The 22,104-nt window shown below is 41.1% G+C and overlaps 1 protein-coding gene across 1 annotated transcript in view; it reads right to left on the minus strand.

Moving 5' to 3' along the window:
- The window catches only part of KCNQ5 (potassium voltage-gated channel, KQT-like subfamily, member 5), a 91,772-nt gene that overhangs the window by 14,442 nt on the left and 55,226 nt on the right, over positions 1 to 22,104 (minus strand). Inside the window, exons 9-10 of the mRNA XM_009333150.1 lie at positions 13,960 to 14,180; positions 1,180 to 1,288 (exon numbers count right to left, since the gene is read on the minus strand). Coding sequence (XP_009331425.1) covers positions 1,180 to 1,288; positions 13,960 to 14,180 — 330 coding nt within the window. The remainder of the gene's footprint in view (positions 1 to 1,179; positions 1,289 to 13,959; positions 14,181 to 22,104) is intronic.

A 22,104-nucleotide genomic window follows, 5' to 3' on the forward strand; every position in this document is an offset into this window, starting at 1 on the left:
ACAGACCTTGTATCTGACACGTCCTGTGAGGTCATTTCCAGGCAGGCTGGAAAAATGGTTGGAACAGACATCTGCAAATGATCTGTCAAGCTGTCTGTGCTAGTAGAAAAGTATTAGAAACAGCCTTACTCGCCGTCTGTCTTCATTGGCAATCAGTGGAAAAAGGGGAAGAAAATACAAGTAGCCCACAGGTTATCACTGTATGAAATTATTTGATAAAGAGCTTGGGTTCTTTCTTCCCATAGTGCTGAGAGAACTAAGGCAAGAGTCTCCCTGCAGGAAAACATCATCTTTTCATAGGGTTTTGCAGAAAGCCCCTGTGGCTGCTGCCTGCCTGCCTGCCTGCGAGAAGGGGGCCGGGCACTGATGTGACTGTGATGCAGAGCCAGTGGGGTGACCCCCAGCAATAACCTTGGGTTTGCTGTCAGCAGAGAGGGAATGTCTGAGCTCTCCTTGCTTGTCGATGTACAAGCAAGGTATGGTGGGGATCTGGCCTGTCGGGATTTGGCCTGTCGGGATTTGCACTTCAAAATATTCAGGAAGATGAAGAGCCTTGGCAGTCTCAGGAGGGTGAATGCTAAGTTTAAGCTTTCACTACAGGTAATTTTATAAGTTTCAATGCAGTTTGCTACTTTCTTGGAAAAGGAGGAGACTATTAGTTTTAAATTATTGGGGTTATATTTAGTTCAATGGCTAGTGGCAGGCAAGGCTTTGCACAATCAAATGAATGTTATTCTGCTGTTACCAGAAGAAAGTTGAAATAAAAGTCATATGACAGACAGTTTCAGGAATACAGAAATGCAATAAAACCCTAAACTTTTAAAGGAAATAACTTTTCCAGGCAAGGTGATATACATTCAGTAAAACTACATCAAACTGGATTACAATAATTTGGATTACAGGAAATATAGTGGAAACCAAGCATCATTACTCTCTTTCTTTTCTGAATCAAATCATGTAACATTTTTAGCTGATAACAGAACAGATAAAATATTTTGACTCATAGATAAAATACTGATGAAAAGGAAGCATAAATAAACTATATTAGCATTAGTTATGTAACAAATATAGCCACGTAATAAGTCCAACTAACTACCATTTTATTAATTGACATGCAGTTGATTAGTATCTTAATTAAAGAAATCTCAAATATTTATTAGTTCAATATTTTTTACTCACCTGATTGCTCTGATGACAGTTTTAAGTGGAGGGGTGAGATCTTCTACTGACACATCACACTGGCACCCTTTATCATCATAAGCATCATCTGTTCCAAGACTGGTGTCAGCTGCAAAATACAAGAGCAGATTAAACAAGCAGTATTTAAAAATCTCTTCCTTAGTGTTTTCTAACCACCTGCACACTGGTTTTGGAAAAATAAGGACTACAAATCAAATAAGACAGAGCTTCATCAGTTTATAAACTATATGATGCACTTGTCTGTGTCTGCGCTTGTGTCATAAAAGACCTGGGTAGTCCCCAGTGTAAACAGTAGAAGTTAGAAAGGAAGAAAGCCCTGTTATTTTTCTAACAAATTAATAGTTTAGTACCAGTATGTCTATTCCTGATGTCTCATTGTTTTTCATCACATTCTCTGTCGTAAAGGAAAGTGGTGAGCTAACAGATGTAATGGCAGAATCAAAAGATGCTGAAGTTATACTAAATTGTTATTTTTTTACCACTATGGATCAACCTTACATTGAAGACAAAGGAGAAGATCCATTTCATTTACTAAGGAGGCTGTGGAATGATCCAACACTGTATTACAGGTGAAAATAAATGAAGTACCTTTTTGCCAGAAATGAATAGAGAATGACATCCATCGTGGATCAATTGCCACCTTAAACTCAGAGCCGTACAGATAGTGCAGCCTTCCTTTGCAACAGGAGCTTAAGCCAAGTTACTGTATTTATTTGCCTGGAAAAAATGGATCCTTTACCCTTTCCTAACACCACCTCTGCCGTTACCATTTGAGAACTAACTAGAAATCTCAGAAGTGCCCAGTGTACCTCAATACACAAGAAAACAGGGACTGATGCACGACCAAGAAGTTTCACAAACTTAAAATGCGCTGGAGTGGGAATGGAGGAAGGAGGGCAGGGTCAGTGAATGCCCCTATGTCATATATGTCTCGAAGGCACACGAAATACAGGAAACCTGTCTTGAGAGTAGATGTTTTTTCCTCCCAAACCATCTCTCTTCACCTGCATAAAGTCCAAGTGCCCAGGTGAAGAATTTCACTCAAGGTCAGTGTATTTCAACATGTGTCTCTGCTTCATAAAGAAGATGGTGTGAAATGAAATAGTGACATATGAAACAGAGGAAAAAGGATGGGATTCAGTAACCCTCAGTAACGGAGATTTCCTCCCAGTCCTATGTCCCTACCTACATTCATGCTGTTATTTAAAACATAGGCTTAGTCATCCAGAAACACTGCAAGTAAACCATTTCAGGGGCTTCTATTATAAGCAAATTTGAAGCACAATCAGACACAAATGATTGCAGGACATTTTTTGCAATTTCCTTTTTCACAAAGACTGTAAATTAAAGATGAAAAATATTCTATGTCAGTCAAAAGTGCCTGGAAATTTCATGGTACCTTTTAAATCTAATAGGAATGCTATCTCAGAATAAACAGCATCATACTAGGCTGCATCTTCAGGTATTGCTGCATTGTTGTCTTCACAGATTTAATATTTGGCCATAATAATTTATTTTGATGACTGGCTAGTTCATTACACTCAAGAATATCTTTTCTTTTTTGACTGTTGCTGAACTGGTACATCCATGAGGAGCATCTACTGTAGCTTTGAAGAGCAGGAGGTTTTACATTTGTCAGATCAACTTAATATAGAAAGGAAGGTGGTTTATAGCCAAGTTAATAATCTTCAAGTACACATGAAACAATTAAATGCAACCTTGAAAAATTTTCTGCTTAACACTGTAGAAGTTAAATTTTCATACAAAACTTTGAAATCTCCCCTTCCACAAGCTTCGCTACTGACGGCTTATCTTATAGATAAAATATATATATGTCTCTCCACCTATCCCGCATAACTAAGATTTGGATCCCTGCCCCAAAATGTAATTAGGTAAAATAAACTATGTAAACTTAGCACTCTATCTCCAAAGGTGCTAAGTATTCCATGACACTAACTTTCCAGGTGTCATGTCTGATCAGCCTCTCCAGTTACTTCTCCCAGTGCTGAAATCTCCCAGCTCATTTCGAAGTACCATACTAAAGCCAGAGCTTTTCATGCTACTGGTATTGCCAGTGGCTCTCTAAGGTTTGAATCTACTCTGTTATGCCAGTGTAAATTAGGAATAATTCTGCTAAGGTCACAAGAGCTACAACCATATAACCCCAGTGAAACAGGAGACTCCAACTTGAAAGTTTAAAACAAACATGTTTCTAAATGGTTCTCTCACTGATACGGTTCCTGGTGCTTTGCCAAGTACAGTATCATTAATAAAAGGACTTCCTTAATGCAGTATATCTTTGCAGAACCATTTCGAGAACAGCATGGTGCAATTATAGTATTCCATGTTGCTCACATGTGGATACAAAAATAAGCAAAATCTTTAGACAGATGCTGGAAAATTCTTATAAATTTAAGCCAGCTTTAAGAAGAGATACCGCTCCTAATAAATCACCTTCTTTTTTTTCTTTCTAATATTCCCACTCACATGAATTTCCTTCATTATGGCAGGCACTCAGTACCACATGCCAATAAAACTTGTGAAAAGCTATAAACCTTGTTTGATTCATATGGGAAACATTCAAGTTTCTTTATAATACTGAGCAGACTTGGGAAAAAGTTTGGGAAATGCAGAGTAACAATTTGGAAAAAAAAAAATTCCAGCTTAAAACCCCACTGAAATCAAAGTTCACATTCTGATGAATTTTTCCAGTGGAAGCTCATGTTGTGTACGACATAGTTATGAGGTGAGATGTACTTGTATCGCTTCTGTCCCTCTCGAGTTCATCCGCGAGGTCGGGCTGTGTTAGGGTCAGTTCGGCTGCTTCGGCAGCTCCAGCTGTTAAAATCCCTGCCAGTTCCCAGACGGGGCTAAGCCACGGCCTCCGATGAGCCCTGCTCCATGCTGCTGCCTGTTCCCAGAGAGAGCCCTCCCCATCATTAACGGGGCAGGTAGACCCTCCGGTGCTAGCTCGTGCTTAGCCCTGAAGGCATCTGCTTCTTCATCCTTCCCCATACCCCTCGGCTGCATCTCCTGCTCTCTGTCGGGGTGGCTGTGCATGGTCCAAGCGGGCTCCACAGGCAACCTTAGGCAACAGCTGCTCTGCATGAACCTGGCCACGCTGCCAGGCCTTCCCAGGGTTAGCACTGGTCCTTCTTTCTCTCCAGGCGCCTCTACCACCAGCTAAACAGGCCTTTCAAGGCAGTTCACGAATCCGGTCTCGACGATGGCCAAAGTGCCTCTTAATACAGGTTTAGACATACCCCTGCGAGTCTCCCTAAGAAGAGGTGTCAGCCAGTCTGACAATCCAGAAACAATTCCCCTTTTCTAATACCAGCATCTTTACAATTCAGGATGTGTTTTGACCCTAAATGTCAATCTGGAAAGTGTTTATTTCACAACTGATGAGGCATCAGCCATTATCTTACAATCTCTGACATTATTTACTTTGGGCTAAAGTGTTCTGTTTGCCACTTTTTAATTTCTTCCTCTTTCTTCCTGAAGAGCAGTCTGATTTAATCACACAGCAAATCAGCAATTACCAAGAAATGGAAGAAAGGCATGCACAAGTCATTAAAATTGTCTTGATATTTCCCTGTTTGACACAGTATTTATGCATTCTTCATGCAAACACCAGTCATTTATGATCACCCCAAATGAGTGGGCTAAAAATTACACTGTTCTGAAACATTATATGTCACCAACAAAAAATTTACGAGTTTGTAGCTGCATTTCATATGGCGCTGTGCAAAAGTTACGCGCAGGGCTTGATTTATTATTTCTGTAAATATCGTGTATCCTTTCTTAGAAGTGTTTTCTGTTGTTTAATAACATGCTTTGGTGCTGGGAAAACTGTGACACTACTCTGATCACCCTCATAGCTCCATGCTTTCAATGTCAGTAACATTCAAATAATTATGTGCCTGTTGAACAGAATTGAAAAGATTTTGTACTCTTTAATGTTTTCTGGGAACTGCCATATGCTAGCAACAACAATCCAGCATTAATAAGTGCATGTGCCGACACCACGAATAGTCCTATGGAAGTGCTCCTAGCGTAATCAGCGGTATGGAGATCCCAACATAGACCCTTTGACTTGTTTTTTGGAAGCCTTCAGAAGCACTTAGATCTTGCTCTGACTGCGTAGGAGGTAGGTAGGGCTCTTCATGTGGGTGATCTAAATCATTCTGCTGAGGCCAAGTACCCACCTTTTAGACACGGCAAAACCTAAATACGTGCCTGAAGTTGATAGTCTGCATATGACTCTGAATTATTCATGTTACAGCACAGTGTTGTGTCAACTTGGTAAAAAGCACACTGGTTTGGAAAAAAAGTCTGATTGATTTTCGTTGTAATGCATGACTCAAGGTGAAAAATGGATGGTGGCCTAATTTTCACAGGTGCTGAGTTACATCAAGCCATAGTTTATAACTATCATTCAAAATCCAGGGTTCAACTTGGGTATTGAAGTCCAAGCAATTCATAATGCAGCTCCACAGCCTGTTCTCCATCCTGCTCGGCAGCCTCATCCGAGCGCAGAGCTGCTCTGGCTGCCCAGGGCAGCAGTACAGGGCACCCCAACGTGGCACACTCATCTCCAAACTCATTTTCTGTGTGAACAGTCAGAAAGAAAATGCGTGGAGAATTCAGTGCATCTAATTTCTGGGCAAGTAAAGTTAGACATAAATTCAGAGCTTTTGGAGGACAGATTGTCCCAGCACATGATGTGCAACCCTATGGCAGGTGCGGATGCATAGGTCTGCTGCAGCAGGGGTGCGCAGGCGGCTGCTTTAGCGTTAGACTCCTAACTGCCTTACTGTTAAATGGCTACTGAGCTCAGGTGACCCCTCTTGTTCAAGAAGCAATGCTGGCAGCTTAATGCTCTCATTATTTTGTTCTTTCAGCCCCTTTTGAAAGCAATGTAGAGCCCCTGTTATGCTGCTGTAGGAAATGCGTAGGATGCCCACAATGTAGGTGAAACTCAGCTTTACACTGCCTTTGAAGTACCTTTCTTCACTCTGAGCATTTGCTGTGGGAAGTTAGAGATTTAGCCTATATTGTCTAAAAAATGGAGATATCCTGCTCGTATTTTATAGTATTTCCACAAACATCATAATGCACAGAATGTTACACAAAACCTCAGTTACATTTTTCCCTCAGAAATCATTCTAAGTACCAACATCTTCACGGTTTATGTTCATACAACTCATGCAATTTCCCTTTATCAAAATACAATGGCTCAGCCTAATGCCTTTGTTTAAATTTGTTTCATGAAACTTCTCACCTCTTCACAAGCTCTCATTATTTTCCTGTTTGTTGAACCATGACTACAAATTCCCTTCACTACTCCTAGAAGTGATTTTCTTTCAAATTTTCCTTTGCTTTAAACCATCAACAAGCTGACTCTCTTTCAGTAAAGAGTTCACATAAACTGTTTTACCGTGATTGCTTGCAAAGCTCCATAGGAAAAATCAACTGAAAAAAAGCAACACTAACTGGGATGGAACTTAATCACATGCTTAATGATAAGAACGCCCAAAGCTCCCCCAAAGAGGGAAAGGCAGCAGCCCATGTTTACACGCTTTCCAGAGCAGAGGCCAGAAAAAGGAGGCCCAAGGGAGTGAATCGTGTATTTATTATTTCCTTGATCCCTGGGAAAAAAAAAAGAAAAGGCTTTCTTCTAATCATGAAAGAAGGAAGGAGGCAGGACAAGTAAGCTTCCATGATGTGCTCTTCACGTTAGATGCTGAATATTTATCTAGAGAATGACGCAAAGATCCCTGGTAGTACACAACAGTATTCAAGCAGCAAGATTAAGAAAGAGGGAATAAGGATGACAACATTTGAAAACATTGTTTACAGGGAGCTTTTATGAAATGGTTGCCATTTCCATGCTGGAAAGCAATTTCTCAGGAAAGGAAGGAAACTGGTGCCTCCTGGAAGGAGGAGCACTTCTGCACGAGCTTGTAGGAGGTCCCTTTCCCTTCTGCACGACCTGAGCCTCTACTGTGCAGGCAGTACCCATGCCGAGTGCAGTAGTGCTGTATCCATAGCCCGTGCCTTTCTCCTTTGCCTTTCTCCTGAAAGAGGCAAAGCTTTCCAGATGGGGAAGAGAAGAGGACATCAGAACTGGAATTCGGTAGCTGCAGTGCAGTATGAAGCAGAGTATAATAAAGAATATCCCTAACAATATTTTATATCTGAAAGCATTTCTAAAAAAGTTCAGATTTGGCCAAAATGGAAGATAGGACTGGTGGAAAGTTTTTTACATAATTTGAGTATAATTATCTAGTCTTCCTTTATAAGTACAATTTTTTAAGGTCAGAAACCTGATTTATATCAGTTATCATACAATGCAGGCAAGTTCCAAATATCTAAAATTCTAGCATTCCCTGCTAACAACTCTCGATTATCTTTCGTTATTATTTAACTTCTCAAAATTTTTCTGCACTGGCAATATTTCATGGAACAGCTCCCACTACTTAATTAAAATGAGTCCTTTTCATTTTGAGTGATGATATGGAGAACCAGGAGACTTTCTAAAAACAATTCATTATGTGCACAATAATTGTGCAGTTAAAATGGCTGACCTTATTATAAATAGTGGCACATTAGCCAGCAAGTTTAGATGGCCATATGAGAGGAGTAAGTGGTAGGTGACTCTAAACGTACGGTTTCAGTGTATTTTTAGATACACATCTCTGTTATTTTATATACACCACTTACAAAAAGATAAAACTGTAAAAGAAATTGCAGATATATATGATAAGATCTAGAACTGTGGACTAATGAGCTAAATGTCATGCCTAATTGGCTGTCTCTCTACAAGACCTTGTAGCACACGTCAGTTGATACGATGTCTGATATTCCATAAGGCCTACAGAGGTCCTACACTCTGGGAGATTTCCAGGTCCTGTTGTCTGAAGGAGGTGGTAGCTGTGGGCAAAGGGAGAGAGGAGGGCTGCAGCTTTAGATTCAGGTAGCCACAGCTGAGTCCTGTGTTCTAAAAAGCCACAAAGGATTTCCCCAACAACGTTTTATAAAAATGAAAACATTCCCCAAATGTTTCAGATTTGGTGTAAGTGGGTTACATGGTGGTTGGGAAATTTTATGAGCGTCCTCTCAAAATGACTTCTTAACTCAGTTGTTTACTCTTCCCTGCAGATGAGGTGATCTGAAATCCATGCAAATCATGCTTCTTTGTGGTGGTCTGCTGCTGTCCCTCACGGAGCTGAGCTTGCTAATCATTCACCTGTGACCACCAAGTAAGTGCTCAGTCCAGCGAGCAACGGTGCACAGCAGGTTCCTCTTCAAGAGGAGGACGTATCATAAAGAGAGAGACTAAATTATGGACTCATATGGCCAAGACCTTGGTTGGAATAAATAAAATAATGCCTCAAAACCACTAGCCTGTACTTATTTACACAAAATGAAAAAATGACTTGCAGCTTAGATCAGAATGCCAGATTATTTTTATAAGATCTTCCTAATTAATTACAGTGACAACAGTAATAAACGAGAGCTCTATCATCGAGTTAAACAATCACAAGAAAATAAATCCCCTGTCTAGCACAAATTGATATATTGCTAATAAAATGTCATTTAGTCCCATCATATGGGGTTTATACAAATTGAGCAGCTTTCTTTTGACATCATGCAGCTTCATTTTGAATCAGCATATTTAAGCTAACCGAGATGTAAAAGCAACCAAACTAAGGACCTTTGCCACATCAAGTGAACCTTATACAAGGTCAAGATGTTTGTGCTACTGAAAGGAAAACCTGTCATTTTTGCAATACATAAATTACATGGTAGTAACTGAGGACATGGGGGCTGAAATGCACAATTGCATTCTTTCCATGGTTATTATAATATACTCTACCCTGAGGATTTTGTGCAAATACTCTGTAGGGAATGAAAGGCTAGAGGTCGTGTGAGCGTATAATGTTCAGGGATGGTGCAAGAAATCAAATATTTCCTTAGAGAGTTCTTTTTAATTAATCAAATGAAATATGTTTGTAATATCTCCAGTGCTGAACACTTTCGATGTTTTATTCAAAAAGCCACAGAATGTCTCTAGGTTGCAGTAAAGGCACAATAACTTATGCAGAGGCTTAGGAGCATGGGATGGTAGAAAACAAGTATAATAGGCCATTTTTGTCCCTCACTGAAAACTGCATGCACAGCATAACATCCGTTCATTACTTCAGCTGTGGCTGTGCAAGACTGGAGCACGATTTAAGCAGAAAAAGTTCTCTTCCTCAGAAAAGAGGAAAGGAGAGATTTTGAGGTGAGGTGAGTCTCCATGGCGGGACCTACGCTACATACAATGAGGCATGGGCACAGCGCCTTAAGCAATGGCGTGAGATCACCCATACTATTTAATTGCTTGCACAGACTCTGGCATGGGTTTGGCTGCTGCCAGTGGGTATTCTGATGTGCTGGGGGCCGTTCCCTATGGGCAGTTTGGCTGTGGTTTCCCTGTTTTTGGTGCAGGGACACAAGCCGTACTGCATGAGGAGGCCTTGGGGCCAGAGGCGGCTCCTGGCTCGCTTGGTGTACGGGTATGGCGGTGGCTGCATGTGGCTCCGAGGTCAGGCAGGACCTACACCCATGTGATATGGCATCCCTTTGGGGGAGGCTCTTGCACGACCCTATACTATTCTGGTAACCTTTTAAGTGTGCGCTTTGTAAAAATTCACTATTTACCATCCTTGAGTGGTGAAGACTTCTCTTTGATCTGCTTGGTCCTGATAATTCCCTTTTAAACTGATAACAGGGATTGGAAATACAGCATCCTGGCACCTTCATTAATTTGTGCACGGTCTCCTCTTCAACAAGAGTTCTGGCAGTTGTGAGCCACGTTTCACCAGAGACTGGACATGTATTTTAAATCAGATTATATGTCTTGGTTTTCAACTTCGCTCCCCTGCGCTGTTGTTAAATGCTCTAGAGAGCATCTGCAGCCACGTCACCAAAGCTCTCTCCCATCAAAGCTCTCTCAGGTTTGGATTCCATTTACAAATGCACATATGTAGCTGAAACAATTGCTGCCGTTGCCAGGCCCACTTTGGCAATAGCAATAAATGGTTTATAGGCAGTTTCAGAGGACTGTTGCTACCCATAAATAAAGCCATTTGTGCAACAGTTTTGGTCATACTGTTCTAAGGCTGCTATGCCAAAATCCTTTTGGGAGATACCTGTGGCCAGCTTAAGTGTTTTGCTTACTGCCAAGAAACCCTCCTTCTGTGGTTTTAGCATGCAGCGGGGGAGCAATAGTAACCTTTTGTTACTGGGTAGCTTGAGAGCAAGGCTACTACATTTTCAATCATGTTAGCCTCTTAGCTGCCTCCATAAGCTCCTGTTTGGATTAGAAACCTCCCTTTACAGGCCAGCTTCTAATTGCTAACGTTTAGTTTTTCCAGCAGTCTCTTCCTGATCATTTTGGCCCAGATTCCAACCATGTCCTTTATCAGAACTCAGTCAGCCCTGCAAAGTTGCTAGTTGACTGTCTGCCTTAGATCATCCTCATATGCTAACAATTTCTCTTCCTTTCTGAACTCTCTGCTTATATATTTACTTCTTTGCTTTATTTTTACACAGAGTTCAGTCCACCTGACCTTCGCAATGAGGTAGTTCCTCCTCTGCCTGCACTAACAGAAGAACATTTACCACCCCAAATCCCATACGGTGAAGGAAAAATCAAGTGAATATGAGTGTCTTTTATTTTGGAAGGGGAATTTCATAGTGAGAGGTTATTATTGTTTCATTAGATCACTGATATAAAATTCTGACACTGGACTGGGTACGCAGTACTATGTTGTCTCTGTCCAAAAGGTCTATTGCAAATGTCAATTCTTCTCCCCCCAAACATGCTATGGAGATGTAAGAATCACCAGAAGGACCATGTTTTCAAGGGTATTGTTTTGTGCCCAGACTTTCATCTAGAAAGGGGTGCCTTCTAGTTTGTTTGGAATATCAGCACACCAAAATAATTAATCCTTTGGCTGGAGAATGCCTCAAGGAGGAAAATGGAGGACCTGACAACTGAGAGATATTAATAAAATGCTGCAAATACTGTATTTTCATCCAGTGAAAAATGCAAGATATTCTAAACTAAATACATCATCTCCAGATCCTTTTCACTGAGCTGTCAAATACAGAAAGCAGATCAAACTATGAAATTGGTAACAAAAAAAAAAAAAAAGAAAAAAGAAATCAAGGTTGGTAGTGCCCGACTTTTCCTGCAATGGACTGGAGAACGTAGCAGGGAGCTGCTTTTCAGCAGTGAGCACACTGGACACCTCTCTGATGATACCAGTCCTAGAACTAGCTGGATTGGGTCCCAGAGTGGAAACTTGGCATTTGCCTAAAAGCTGGACACAATGGAAGCTGTTCCTCCTGCCACAGATGAGAAACTGGTCATATCTGTTGGCCCCAGTTCATAAGGGTGGACTAGTAGCTGGAAACCGCTGACAAGGAAACAGGCTGTGCTTGCCCTGAGGAGCAGGAAGATCTTTAAGGGTTTACACACAGCAATGAATGCTCTGTTGTGGTTATTATCTTTTACCGACAGGAATACCCAAGGTGCCGTTTATGCCACCTTTTCCATGAAAGGGAGACAATAAGAGGGAACACGATCTTCCTATGCAGATCATTGCTATTAACGGCAATACATACAGGACAAAATAGAGGACACACTGAGGAAATGTTTCTGTGACAAATGGGCTGATGAAACACTAAACGGATGCTTGAGTGAGGTGCAGGCTGCGGGGCTGGAGCAGAAGTGAGCCGCTGATACCCCGGGAGTGTGCTCAACAAATTACTCTCTTCTTAGTTCACTTCCAGGCGCAGTGTGAGTTACAGGGGTTTAACCTATGAAATCACTTCTGGTGTGGTTTTAGGGAGATACTCTTGCTATATAAGTGATTACGTAGGAAGCCTAAATTTAGACAGAGTAGCTTCAACCCCACTATGGTACCTAGAGCATTTCTCACTTCCCATTGTGGACCTAGTGGCCTTGTCCCAGCTCCACGTCAGTGTGAGACTCAGGCCAGCATCACACAGCCCCTGTGCCGCAGCTGCCGTGGGACATGAGCCAGGGCTCGTGCTCCAGAACAGAGCGAGGAGCGGAGAGCAACCTGGATAGCAGCCTGGTGGCTGGTACACCCCAGTAGCTCACTGTAACACAGCCAAATTTGGGATTTGTGCGTCTGAGAGGTCTCCGCAGGGGAGGGCTAGCCTGGAATGATGACCTTAGCAAACACTGTTGGTTTGTCTTGTTTGGCCTCCAGGAAATGTTTATTTACCCAGGCTTTTCCTGAAGAGATGTGTTGCGTAGGACGTCCTCAGCTGAGGGATGGGGCATTTCAGTTCAATAGGTATTTTACAGCCCACATGTCTGTGATAATATGTGCTTTTAAAAAGGAAGCAGACACCAAAATTGCTCTTCTGTCTAATTAGTTTTACCACAATTGTTGGGGGTAACATGCATGATTGCCATCATAGAAAGAGTTTAAAGTTATCTCTCTTTATTTGGCTCAAATGATCTCTGTTGTGCCTTTCCCATACAGTCAGGGTCACTACCTCCTGTTGTAGCTGATTTGTTTGTTTCCCTTATTTTCTACCTGGGAGTCCCGCAAGAAAGAACAAAACATTCATAAGTTGGGATGTACCTGAATGGAGAAACCCAAATCCTAATCCACTGGGGCATCGGTACCCCCAGAGCTGTGTGAATGCACCTTTCAGTGCAGGACCCGTCCCTTACAGGGGTCGGGCTCATCTGGTGCTCCTGGCCCCTGCCTGTCGGGAGGCTGCTCTCAGTAGCTTCAGTGCTCCCTGGTTAGGGGCATCACTGTCTCTGTTTCGGCAAGCTTTTGCAGATGAAGATTTTTGCCTGAACCCCAACAAGTTTAATGCCAAAGAGGACCTTAGCTGGTGAACGAAGAGCGGAGAAGGGCAGCATCCATTCCTGTGGGGAGGCAGCGTGCGGGAAAGGCTATGTTCCCACCTGCTGCGGGGTCAGTGAACCATTTTCACAAAGATCCACTTCTTCACGTGTTAGGAGTCCTTCCTACATCTAAAATACCCTTATAAAGCAATACATAAAAGCAATAACGCTGGTTTTGTTTGCTAAAGCCACTTACTGTACCTGATACAACCCTGTAAAACTTAAAGCACTTAGTAGCATATCTTGGTGGCAGGTGGTTGTATCCCCAGTGGAGGTAAGAGGGCATCTCCCAGCTCCTCGGAAAGCTCCTCTACCCAGGAGGCTGGTGCTGTACAAGCTGTGCTCTTGGCTGGGCAAAGGTGCAGCCAGCGCAGCGCTGGCCACCGCACGTGCCCGGCAGAGCCAGCCCCTGCTGCGGCGAGAGGCAGCAGGTTTGGGCAGCAGCTGCGCCCAGTGGCGGGAGAGGGGCTGTGATGGCAGAGCTGCTGCAGCAAGAAGGGATCAGCCAGCCCTGCAGAAACCCAGCCAAACCTGTGGGATGCACTTAGTCCACCTGCAATTTTTCATAGTGACCCCCTTTTCCACTGGTCACTCCCTATGCACCACTGACACAAGATTTCTTATTAAAAAAAAAAAAAATCCCATTGGCATGCTGTTTGAAGCAGGCTATAGCTTTCTAGTATCTCTGCCCCAATACAATGATTCTTTCTGCTTTCCAAAACCAGGTCGCGTTCATAGTGCAGGCGTGCGAGAGCGTGAGCAGGCTGGCAGCAGCACACAATGGCCAACGAGGCATGACAAGCTCCTACCGTCGACCATGGGTTTGGGCTGCGAGCTCTTCAGCCGCAGTGAGGGCCTGAAGCGGGTTCGGTCGTTGAAGCTCCAGCTCTTCTGGACTTTGGTCGGGCTGCCCTCGGTGGCAATGTCGGCACTTGGTGACCGGCGATCTCCAACTGAAGACTGCCTGTTCTTTATACTTTGTCCTCGTGGGCTGGCCATCCGGACCCGCTCCTTAAAACTTAGCTTTTGACTGTGAAGAAGAGAAATGTATTTTACTTCATGGTTCCTCCTCTCCTTTTTTTTTCTATCGCATGATATTAGGAAATAATTTCTAGAAATTCTCAATGGTATGAATCTGTTTCTTACACACTTTTATTTTCATTGAATATATTTCATTTGGGAATGAAACTGATTTGATGTAATTGTTTTTTGATAGAGGCATTATCAGTGCCAGTCTATTTTACATTACAGAATAACATTGTAAAGGAAATTAAAATTAACAAAGAGAAACAAATTTCACCCAATTGTTACAGATTAATCTCTAAGATTTTTTTTTTAATTCTTTGACTTTTAAATAAGTTTATTTTCATCTTAGTCAGCCCAGCTCAGTGCATTTCTGGCCGTCTCTTCAGACAAACAAGAACAAAATGTATTCTATTATTACTGCATGCCATGTAGTGTGGTTTTTTTTTTTTTAAGCAGGCAAAAATACTGTTAGTATATTCATGCTTTTTCAAAACGTGGCACTTCCAACATTTCATATGCATTGTCAGTGATCACTCATATCCAGAATTCCTTGTTACAGCACTTGCTTGGACAAGACGAAACCAAAATTAACAAAACATCCAAGAAACAGCGTGATGACCGATTAATGGAAATGTAATGATACACTGTGTGCTCACTAAAGTCATCTCTGGAGATTAAGCTGGGAGCTGACTGCCTGCAGGTAGTATTGGACAGGCGCTTTAGGACAGGTACAAGAGCCCAGCCAAGCTCATGACTGTGACTGCTGGATCAATGGTGGCCCCGTGGTCTTATAGTTGGCCAATTGTAAGCTGGTTTTTTTCTCTCCTCGGCTTATAACCCTCTCCTCCAGTCAGCTAAATGTGGGGCATGTAGATTTTCTACTTCCCAGTGCTTAAATTACCTTTGTTCATGTTCAAACATATCTGATGAACATCCCTGTGGTCACCGTGACTATCTGCCTATGCTTTTTCATTATTTAACATTTTTGCCTTTGTTTGTCTCTTCCTGTAGCAGAAGGCACAAAGGGGAAACAGAAAGGAAGTCTGATACCAAGGTTTGGAAGCCTTGTTTTGTCTACAAGGTTAAGTTCAATTGCCTGTACAAGGGAATGGTCATCTTGATCAGCGGTCCTGTTCTTGCAAGGGGAGAGATGATGGGAGCAATGCAGTAGCTGCTCATGGTATGATGTTTCTGGGTCTTGCAGTCTTACTGCCCTGGCAGAGGCTTTGGGGGTGCTTTTAAAACACCTATGGCAAAGACTGTCTACCTGCAAATTATAATTGTAGTTGAAGTTAAGAGACTTTCTAATACTCTCAAAGTCTTTGCACTTAATTTCAGCATACCTGTTAAGGTGTTTTCAACAGAAATGAATTCTGCAGCTAGTTAACTAATGCTAACGTGGACTGTGTGGTTCTTAGATGTTTAACCTACTGCACTCTGAAAATACAGTGTTAATATGTAATTACATGAAATGGAATGTAGTTATAAACTTCTGTGGCTGTGAAATGTTGAGATAATCAGGTATCTTTGTCCATGCATAGCATAGCATAGCATAGCATAGCATAGCATAGCATAGCATAGCATAGCATAGCATAGCATAGCATAGCATTTCATTCTGAATACAAATATCACTGAGAGCAGAAAGGATGCAGCTTGTAGCAGGCAAAGCACATGCTGGGAAGCTTATAATGAGGTAATTTTCAAGAATGCTAACAAATGAGCACATCAATAAAAAGATTATTAGATAAATGTATTTCTATATGGCATGTTGAATCACTTGAAAGAATACCTTTACTATAATTTCTGAATGTAATCACCTTCTTCCCTTGCCCAAAGTAAGCAATTGTTGAAATAAACACATGATAGTGCTGGAAATGTTATCTATTTCCATTGCAAATTGTTACCCACACCTGCAGTACTGTGTGCTGTTGCACGTGCAATACAAAAGCCCCACAGAACCTACTATTTGAAAGAAAAGTGAGTTCTAAAATTTAATTTTCAATAAAAATTACATTTCAAGACTGAATTACATTTCAGCTCAGGAATCTTTTGCATTGTACACCTTAATGAAAATATAAGCTTTAAAATATTTATTAACCACATTATTGCATTGTCATACTATACAGCATGAGCAACAGAATCAAAATGGACTTCTTATTATAGATATTATTCCTAGGCATGTGTCCCCTGTGCTTTTTTTAACTCCTCTTACTCAAATTGTATTTGCTATTGCAGCATGAAATCAAATTTTATTTTTGTTGACAAATCTTAGAATAAAAAAGTTTCTCTTCCTGTTGCACTAATTAAAATGAAAGGAAAATTGTTAAAATAGCCATAAAAATTGTCAGTGCGGACCATATTTTTTATAATCCCATTAACTCCAAAACAAAAATTAAATAAAAAAAATGAAAAAAGCACACGTGTTGTTCCGTCAATTAATTTGTACTAATGAAAGCAATGGCTGCCTTTAAATGATTTGTACACATGATTATTTCATTTATAAAAGCTGAATGGTACACAATGGCTACTTAACCTGAATATCTTTAGTTCTCCAAATCAAAGCAATGAGGCAATGGTGAAAGGAACAGCAGACACTTCATCTGTACTAGAGACATTTTTCAAAAGTGCAACACTGAGAATGAAAATATTAATTTAAAATGCAGACCTCATACTTAAAAGAAAAAATAATCTGCTTTGTAGCAATGGCAACGTAATGGCATGCCAAGGGTCCATGCGGCAGATGCTGCATCATGAAGAGAAACGCAGCCCCTGAGGGAAGTGTGGTTTGGAAACTCCATTTTGCATCTTAAGAGTTTCTCCAAAGACACTGGTTATAGCAGTTCTTCACTTCTTGGATCCCTGTTCCTATTTTGAGGCTGGTGGGAAATGTTCCTGAAGTCACTGGGTCCTACTCAGCGTAGGCATAAATTGTATGATTTGCAGCAGTGGAGAATTCATGCTTGGGAGAAGAAAGCTGCTGTCCTTGGGAGCACCATGCCATGGGGCTCTTCTAGATATCATAAATAACAGATCATGAAGGAATAACTGAATCAGAGCATTTTGGGGGCATCCTGACTAGGCTTTTTCCCCCAGTGAAAGTCCCTTTCCTTATAGGTTATATAGTTCCTGGCTCTTGATTCTCTGTTGCAATAGTAGTGGAGAAAATATTAGAGATACAAAGTGGAGATAATCTTATGCTCTTTCAAGCATCCCTGGGCATTCTGCACTTGAATTAGTGGCCACTGAAGCCTTTAGGGCCCTTTACTCTGATTTAATGGTGGTTGGATTAGCACTGCCCAGTGCCGTGCTAAAAAACCTTCACCACTTGCAGGACCTAGCCTATTACATTTTTCTCTCTCCCCCTTTCTCCTTTCTTTTTACAAGATATCCAAAGGAAATCCCTTGAGTTAATGTAAACCTGTTAATGGCCACTGGAAATTCACATGTCCCTGTAAGTACTCCCAAACTTTGACTGTTGGTCCAAATGGCAAAAAACGTGAGAAAGAATCAGGAAAGTGCAATCGCACAAGTTCCTGGATCAGACCTAAATGACGTGGATCTGAGAGAACCACAGCTGCCTCCAGTCATCTCTGCATTCCTTTAGATGTGTGTCTGTCCATCATTGCTTGTACCTTCCGTGACTGATAGTTTATCCCAGTTGGTTTATATACATATTTGCTTCCTATTACAATCTTCCCTGGCACTGGTAATCTCTTTGGACCTATTGCTCCTCGATTCTTGCAGGTTGCAAATTGTGGAATGTATTTATATCGGTAACACTGAAGTTCCTATCGATAACACTGAAGCTTTGAAGCATCTTTTAGTGGAGATCAATTACAACTGGCACCTGTGGGAAAAAAGCAAGTGATTTTTCTCTATTTGTTTGCCTTCTGGAAGGTCAGTTGTAGGATCTTACTGCTTATTCTTCCCGTCAATACGTGCATGAGCCATTCACTTCCCTGGGATAGCAAAGGACTTTCTAGTTCTTACTTCTTTTTTAAATTCTGTCTTTTCCACCTTTGATTTATGAAGGAATAGGTGTTTAGAGACACTAGAGGTCACTGTAGCTTCACTGCAGGGGGAATGAACACTTCTCTGCTGGACCAAATGACTAGAAAAGATTTTGGTTTAATTGATAAATGTCTATAAACCTTTGCTTTTCTCTCCCGTACTCACGGCTCTGTCTGTCTTCCGTGGACCATCTTACTATACTTTTCGGTTAACTGAGCATCTCTTTGCATCCCAGTCCCACTCCCCTATTTCCCTGCCTACTTTCCTGCTTTTCTGGTCAAGTTAATCTTCTGCCCTGCTTCAGCCTCAGACCTGCAGCACTACTGCTTGCTACTAGTCACAATTTACAATTTGTTTTTCAGCTTTTCATACTGAGCCGGCTGGTGGAAGTGGGAATAGGAAGAAATTGAAATGAATCAGCAGTAACTGGAGGGCCTGAGGGTGAGGGAGAATGCTTTGGATCTCGAGCCGAGGCAGAAGCTAAAACTGACAAAAATTATCACCCATGACAAACAACGGCAAGCAAATGTACGTGCCAATTTTCAGCAGTTAACTTCCAATAAATACAGATGTTGATTCTTACCAAGCCTACAGATGACTTTACTGAAATTAAGCTAAGTTGAACAAATGCAAATGCAATGGATAGCACAGTGAGGCCTGAAGTTCAAATGTTCAAGACTTCTCCACCAGTCTCATGCTAGGAGCATGAACCCAAGAAATGTAGTTATATCTCATACCTTCAATGAGTAATAACAAGAATTTCAGGGACATAATGTCTTGAAGTTCAATCGCCAAACAGAAAAAATAAATGAAGTTCAGGGGTTTTGTGTATTTTTTCTTTTTTCAAAACAGTTTCCAGATGAAGAGAAACTATTTTTTATCTCCATTTTCTATCATCAGTTTGTACTTCGATTGTCTTTTAAATTATTTTTAAAAAGTAAGAAAAAAAATGTAATAAGCCTTAGTTATAAATCAAAGATTTCTTCCCATAAGATCCATCCATCTAAAAGTTACCATTTTTGGTAAGAGACACAATTTCCACAGAATTCAGCTGAAGCAGATGGTTGATTTCACATGCATTCCTCTACCTTCCAGTACAGGGCGCAGGCACAGCTTCCATGGGCTGTGTCCAAGGGGATTCTTCTCAACAGCAATTGCACATTTTGACTGTTGGTATTGCCTAGTATGTTATAGCTTAATATTACCCACTAATTATTAGATGGAGAATTCAACTGCCAGGGTTATAAAAATCCTCTTGGACTTGGAGAAATGTTTTTACCCAAATATTCAACCCTAGTTTTAGATCTCCGCAGGGTAATGCATTCCAAAAGTTCAAGTCTCAGGCAGAGAAAGGGAACCAGGCTTCGGCAAACCGCGGTGTGCTGCACACTGCAATAGTCCGTCCAGATGAGTTTCAAAGAACTGGTATTATTGCCATTGTATTAATGTCATTGCAGGCAACAAGCAACAAGGGAATTACAAGCACTTAAAAACAAATAAATTAAGAAACGTCCTTTGGAGAAGTAAGGAATTTTAAAGCACTAAGGAGAGGAAGTAAATGAATCATGCACCTGATGTTAGTTGGCATTCTCAAACATCATGTGAATAGGCAGGATGCTGAATACCTATGTTTCCGAGGGGTGTACATCCTGAAGAGCTTCTGTTTATTACTACAAAGCTTACTAGGAGTGAGGGGAGATAGAGGACCATGTTACTAAGCATTCCACTGCTAGGTAAGGGGTTAGGCTTTCCACCTCAAGTTAGATTCTGCATTACTGGCAATTTCTTTTTCATATGGTGCATGCAGAGAGTTTACATTAAATCTATTTTTAGAAACAGATATGATACAGGAGGTGGAGAGAATTCCAGAGTACAATGTACTTGTTTCCCTCAGAGCAGGGATGAGTTTTTCCCCCAAGCTCCTATACTGGCAAAACTTCTCCTTATTGCACCAGAGATAATTGTCTGAATAGGGAATTCATATTCAGGCTCACTAGTTACAACACTAGATGGGTGACATTCATTCTTTGCAGACACCCAATGCATGTCATACACGCAGCTTAAGACTGCTTATACTCTCAGGATGTTGTAAGATTCATCAGTTTTGATCTAGTTTCCTGCATGGGAAGAATTTCAGCCACATTGTATAATTGGACAGAAAGAAATATTATTTGCATTCAGTGTGTGCATTTGTAGATATGGAGAATTTAACATATAGGCTTTTTAAATGACTTGCAGAACTCTAGAACTGATTTATAGAAATATCTCATTTACAGCATGGATATACCAGAGAGGTTGTCTACCATTACTTTTGATAAATGATTAATTAGAATACTTGTGTATAGTATTTTGAGAAATACAACATACATATTTTTCTTAAAATCAGTATGACGCTACAGCCTCATAAGCACAGTTGTCTCAACCCAAATGCACAGCAACATTTAGTTACCTAACGAACGACTGTAGGTCTATACACGACAAAATGCAAGAATTCATTTCTGTAAATATAAAAGTCATTTTGGTAGGAAAGAAAATAATTAACTTTTACCTAAAGTAATACAAGATTTTCTCCACTGTTATTAGAATGGAGTACAGAGCAAAGAGCATATTCAGAAAGCAATCCAATGCACTACTTGTGCAAACGCATCTTCATTTAAAGAGTGAAACAAGAAGCAGCTTACTTAGTTCATATGGCATCCCATGCAAGTCACTCAGCATTGCAATAAGAAAGAAGTTAAACAGTCGAGGACAGTTATCTAGAAGTACTTTGCAGCATTTTGCATTTACATTTTTACCACAAAAGACCACATACACCACGTGTATTTTAAGTGATACAAACATACAGCAATATATCAGCATGAGAACGATAAACAGCCACCAACAAAACACACCTTTTTTAAAAGGCACTGAGTGGTCTGTAGGGTTTTTACTGTAGACTAGGATCTCAGGAGTTGACTAGTTCATTTTTATACCTACACTAATTTGCAGCAGTGCACACATTAGTTAAGAGTTTCAGAACTCTTGGACAAACATCTTCCATCCAGTGAAAATAAAGTGAAAAAATCTGGCTAAATCATTGACTACTTTTAAAACCACAACAGTTATCACTAACGTGGAGCACGTAATATAATTTTGACAGCTGGGGTTTTTTTTTTGCCTCTAGTTTCTACTTATTGTAAGTAAATTTGTCTCTTTAAGTGCTTGCACGTACAACTGGGAATAACCTCTCCCCTCTGCACAAATCACTGTTTGGAGGTACGTACTCATTTACTGCCAACTTCAGTCCAACCTTTAAAAAAGCTGAAGTCAATTTTATATGTTGCTGTTGAAGGATTAGGAAATATGGCTGGTGAGTGCAAAAAGTTTTGATCAGGCTGTAATAATTTAATGAGATTGATACGTTGCTAGCAAGCCTACGGAGGTGACGCATATGAAAATCACAGAACTGACAGAGCAGGTGAAGTGCTCTTGAGGGACTCCTAAGAGCAAATCCAGTCCCCTTGAGTTACTGTGACACTAACAGCAGTTACGTGCACATCGGGGAAAAGGATGGAGTCCGGCACCGGAGGAGCAATCTGGAAAGTGGAACAGGACACGGGTAATCGATGTGAAGATATTACACCCCTGTTTTTGTGTGAGGTGCTGCAGTGCTCCAGACTCCTCACAGGTGATTGAATAACCCAGAAGAGTTTGTGAACCACAATACAACTCGAGGGCAGATGTATTTCAGGGGCTGACGTGTCACCGACACTTTTTTTCTTGGCTTTTCATCGTTTTCTGCTCAGAGGTAAGCTCCATTATTCTGTGATCGTGCTGATACTGCAATACCCACTGCCGAACGCCTGCTGACTCCCATCCCTAATGGGTTTCGGAGGTAGTGTAATTTCTCTTGTAGCCACCGAGTCCTTTCCTGTCCC

The sequence above is a fragment of the Pygoscelis adeliae genome, unplaced genomic scaffold (genome assembly GCF_000699105.1).
Source record: "Pygoscelis adeliae isolate BGI_AS28 unplaced genomic scaffold, ASM69910v1 Scaffold57, whole genome shotgun sequence".
NCBI lineage: Eukaryota > Metazoa > Chordata > Aves > Sphenisciformes > Spheniscidae > Pygoscelis > Pygoscelis adeliae.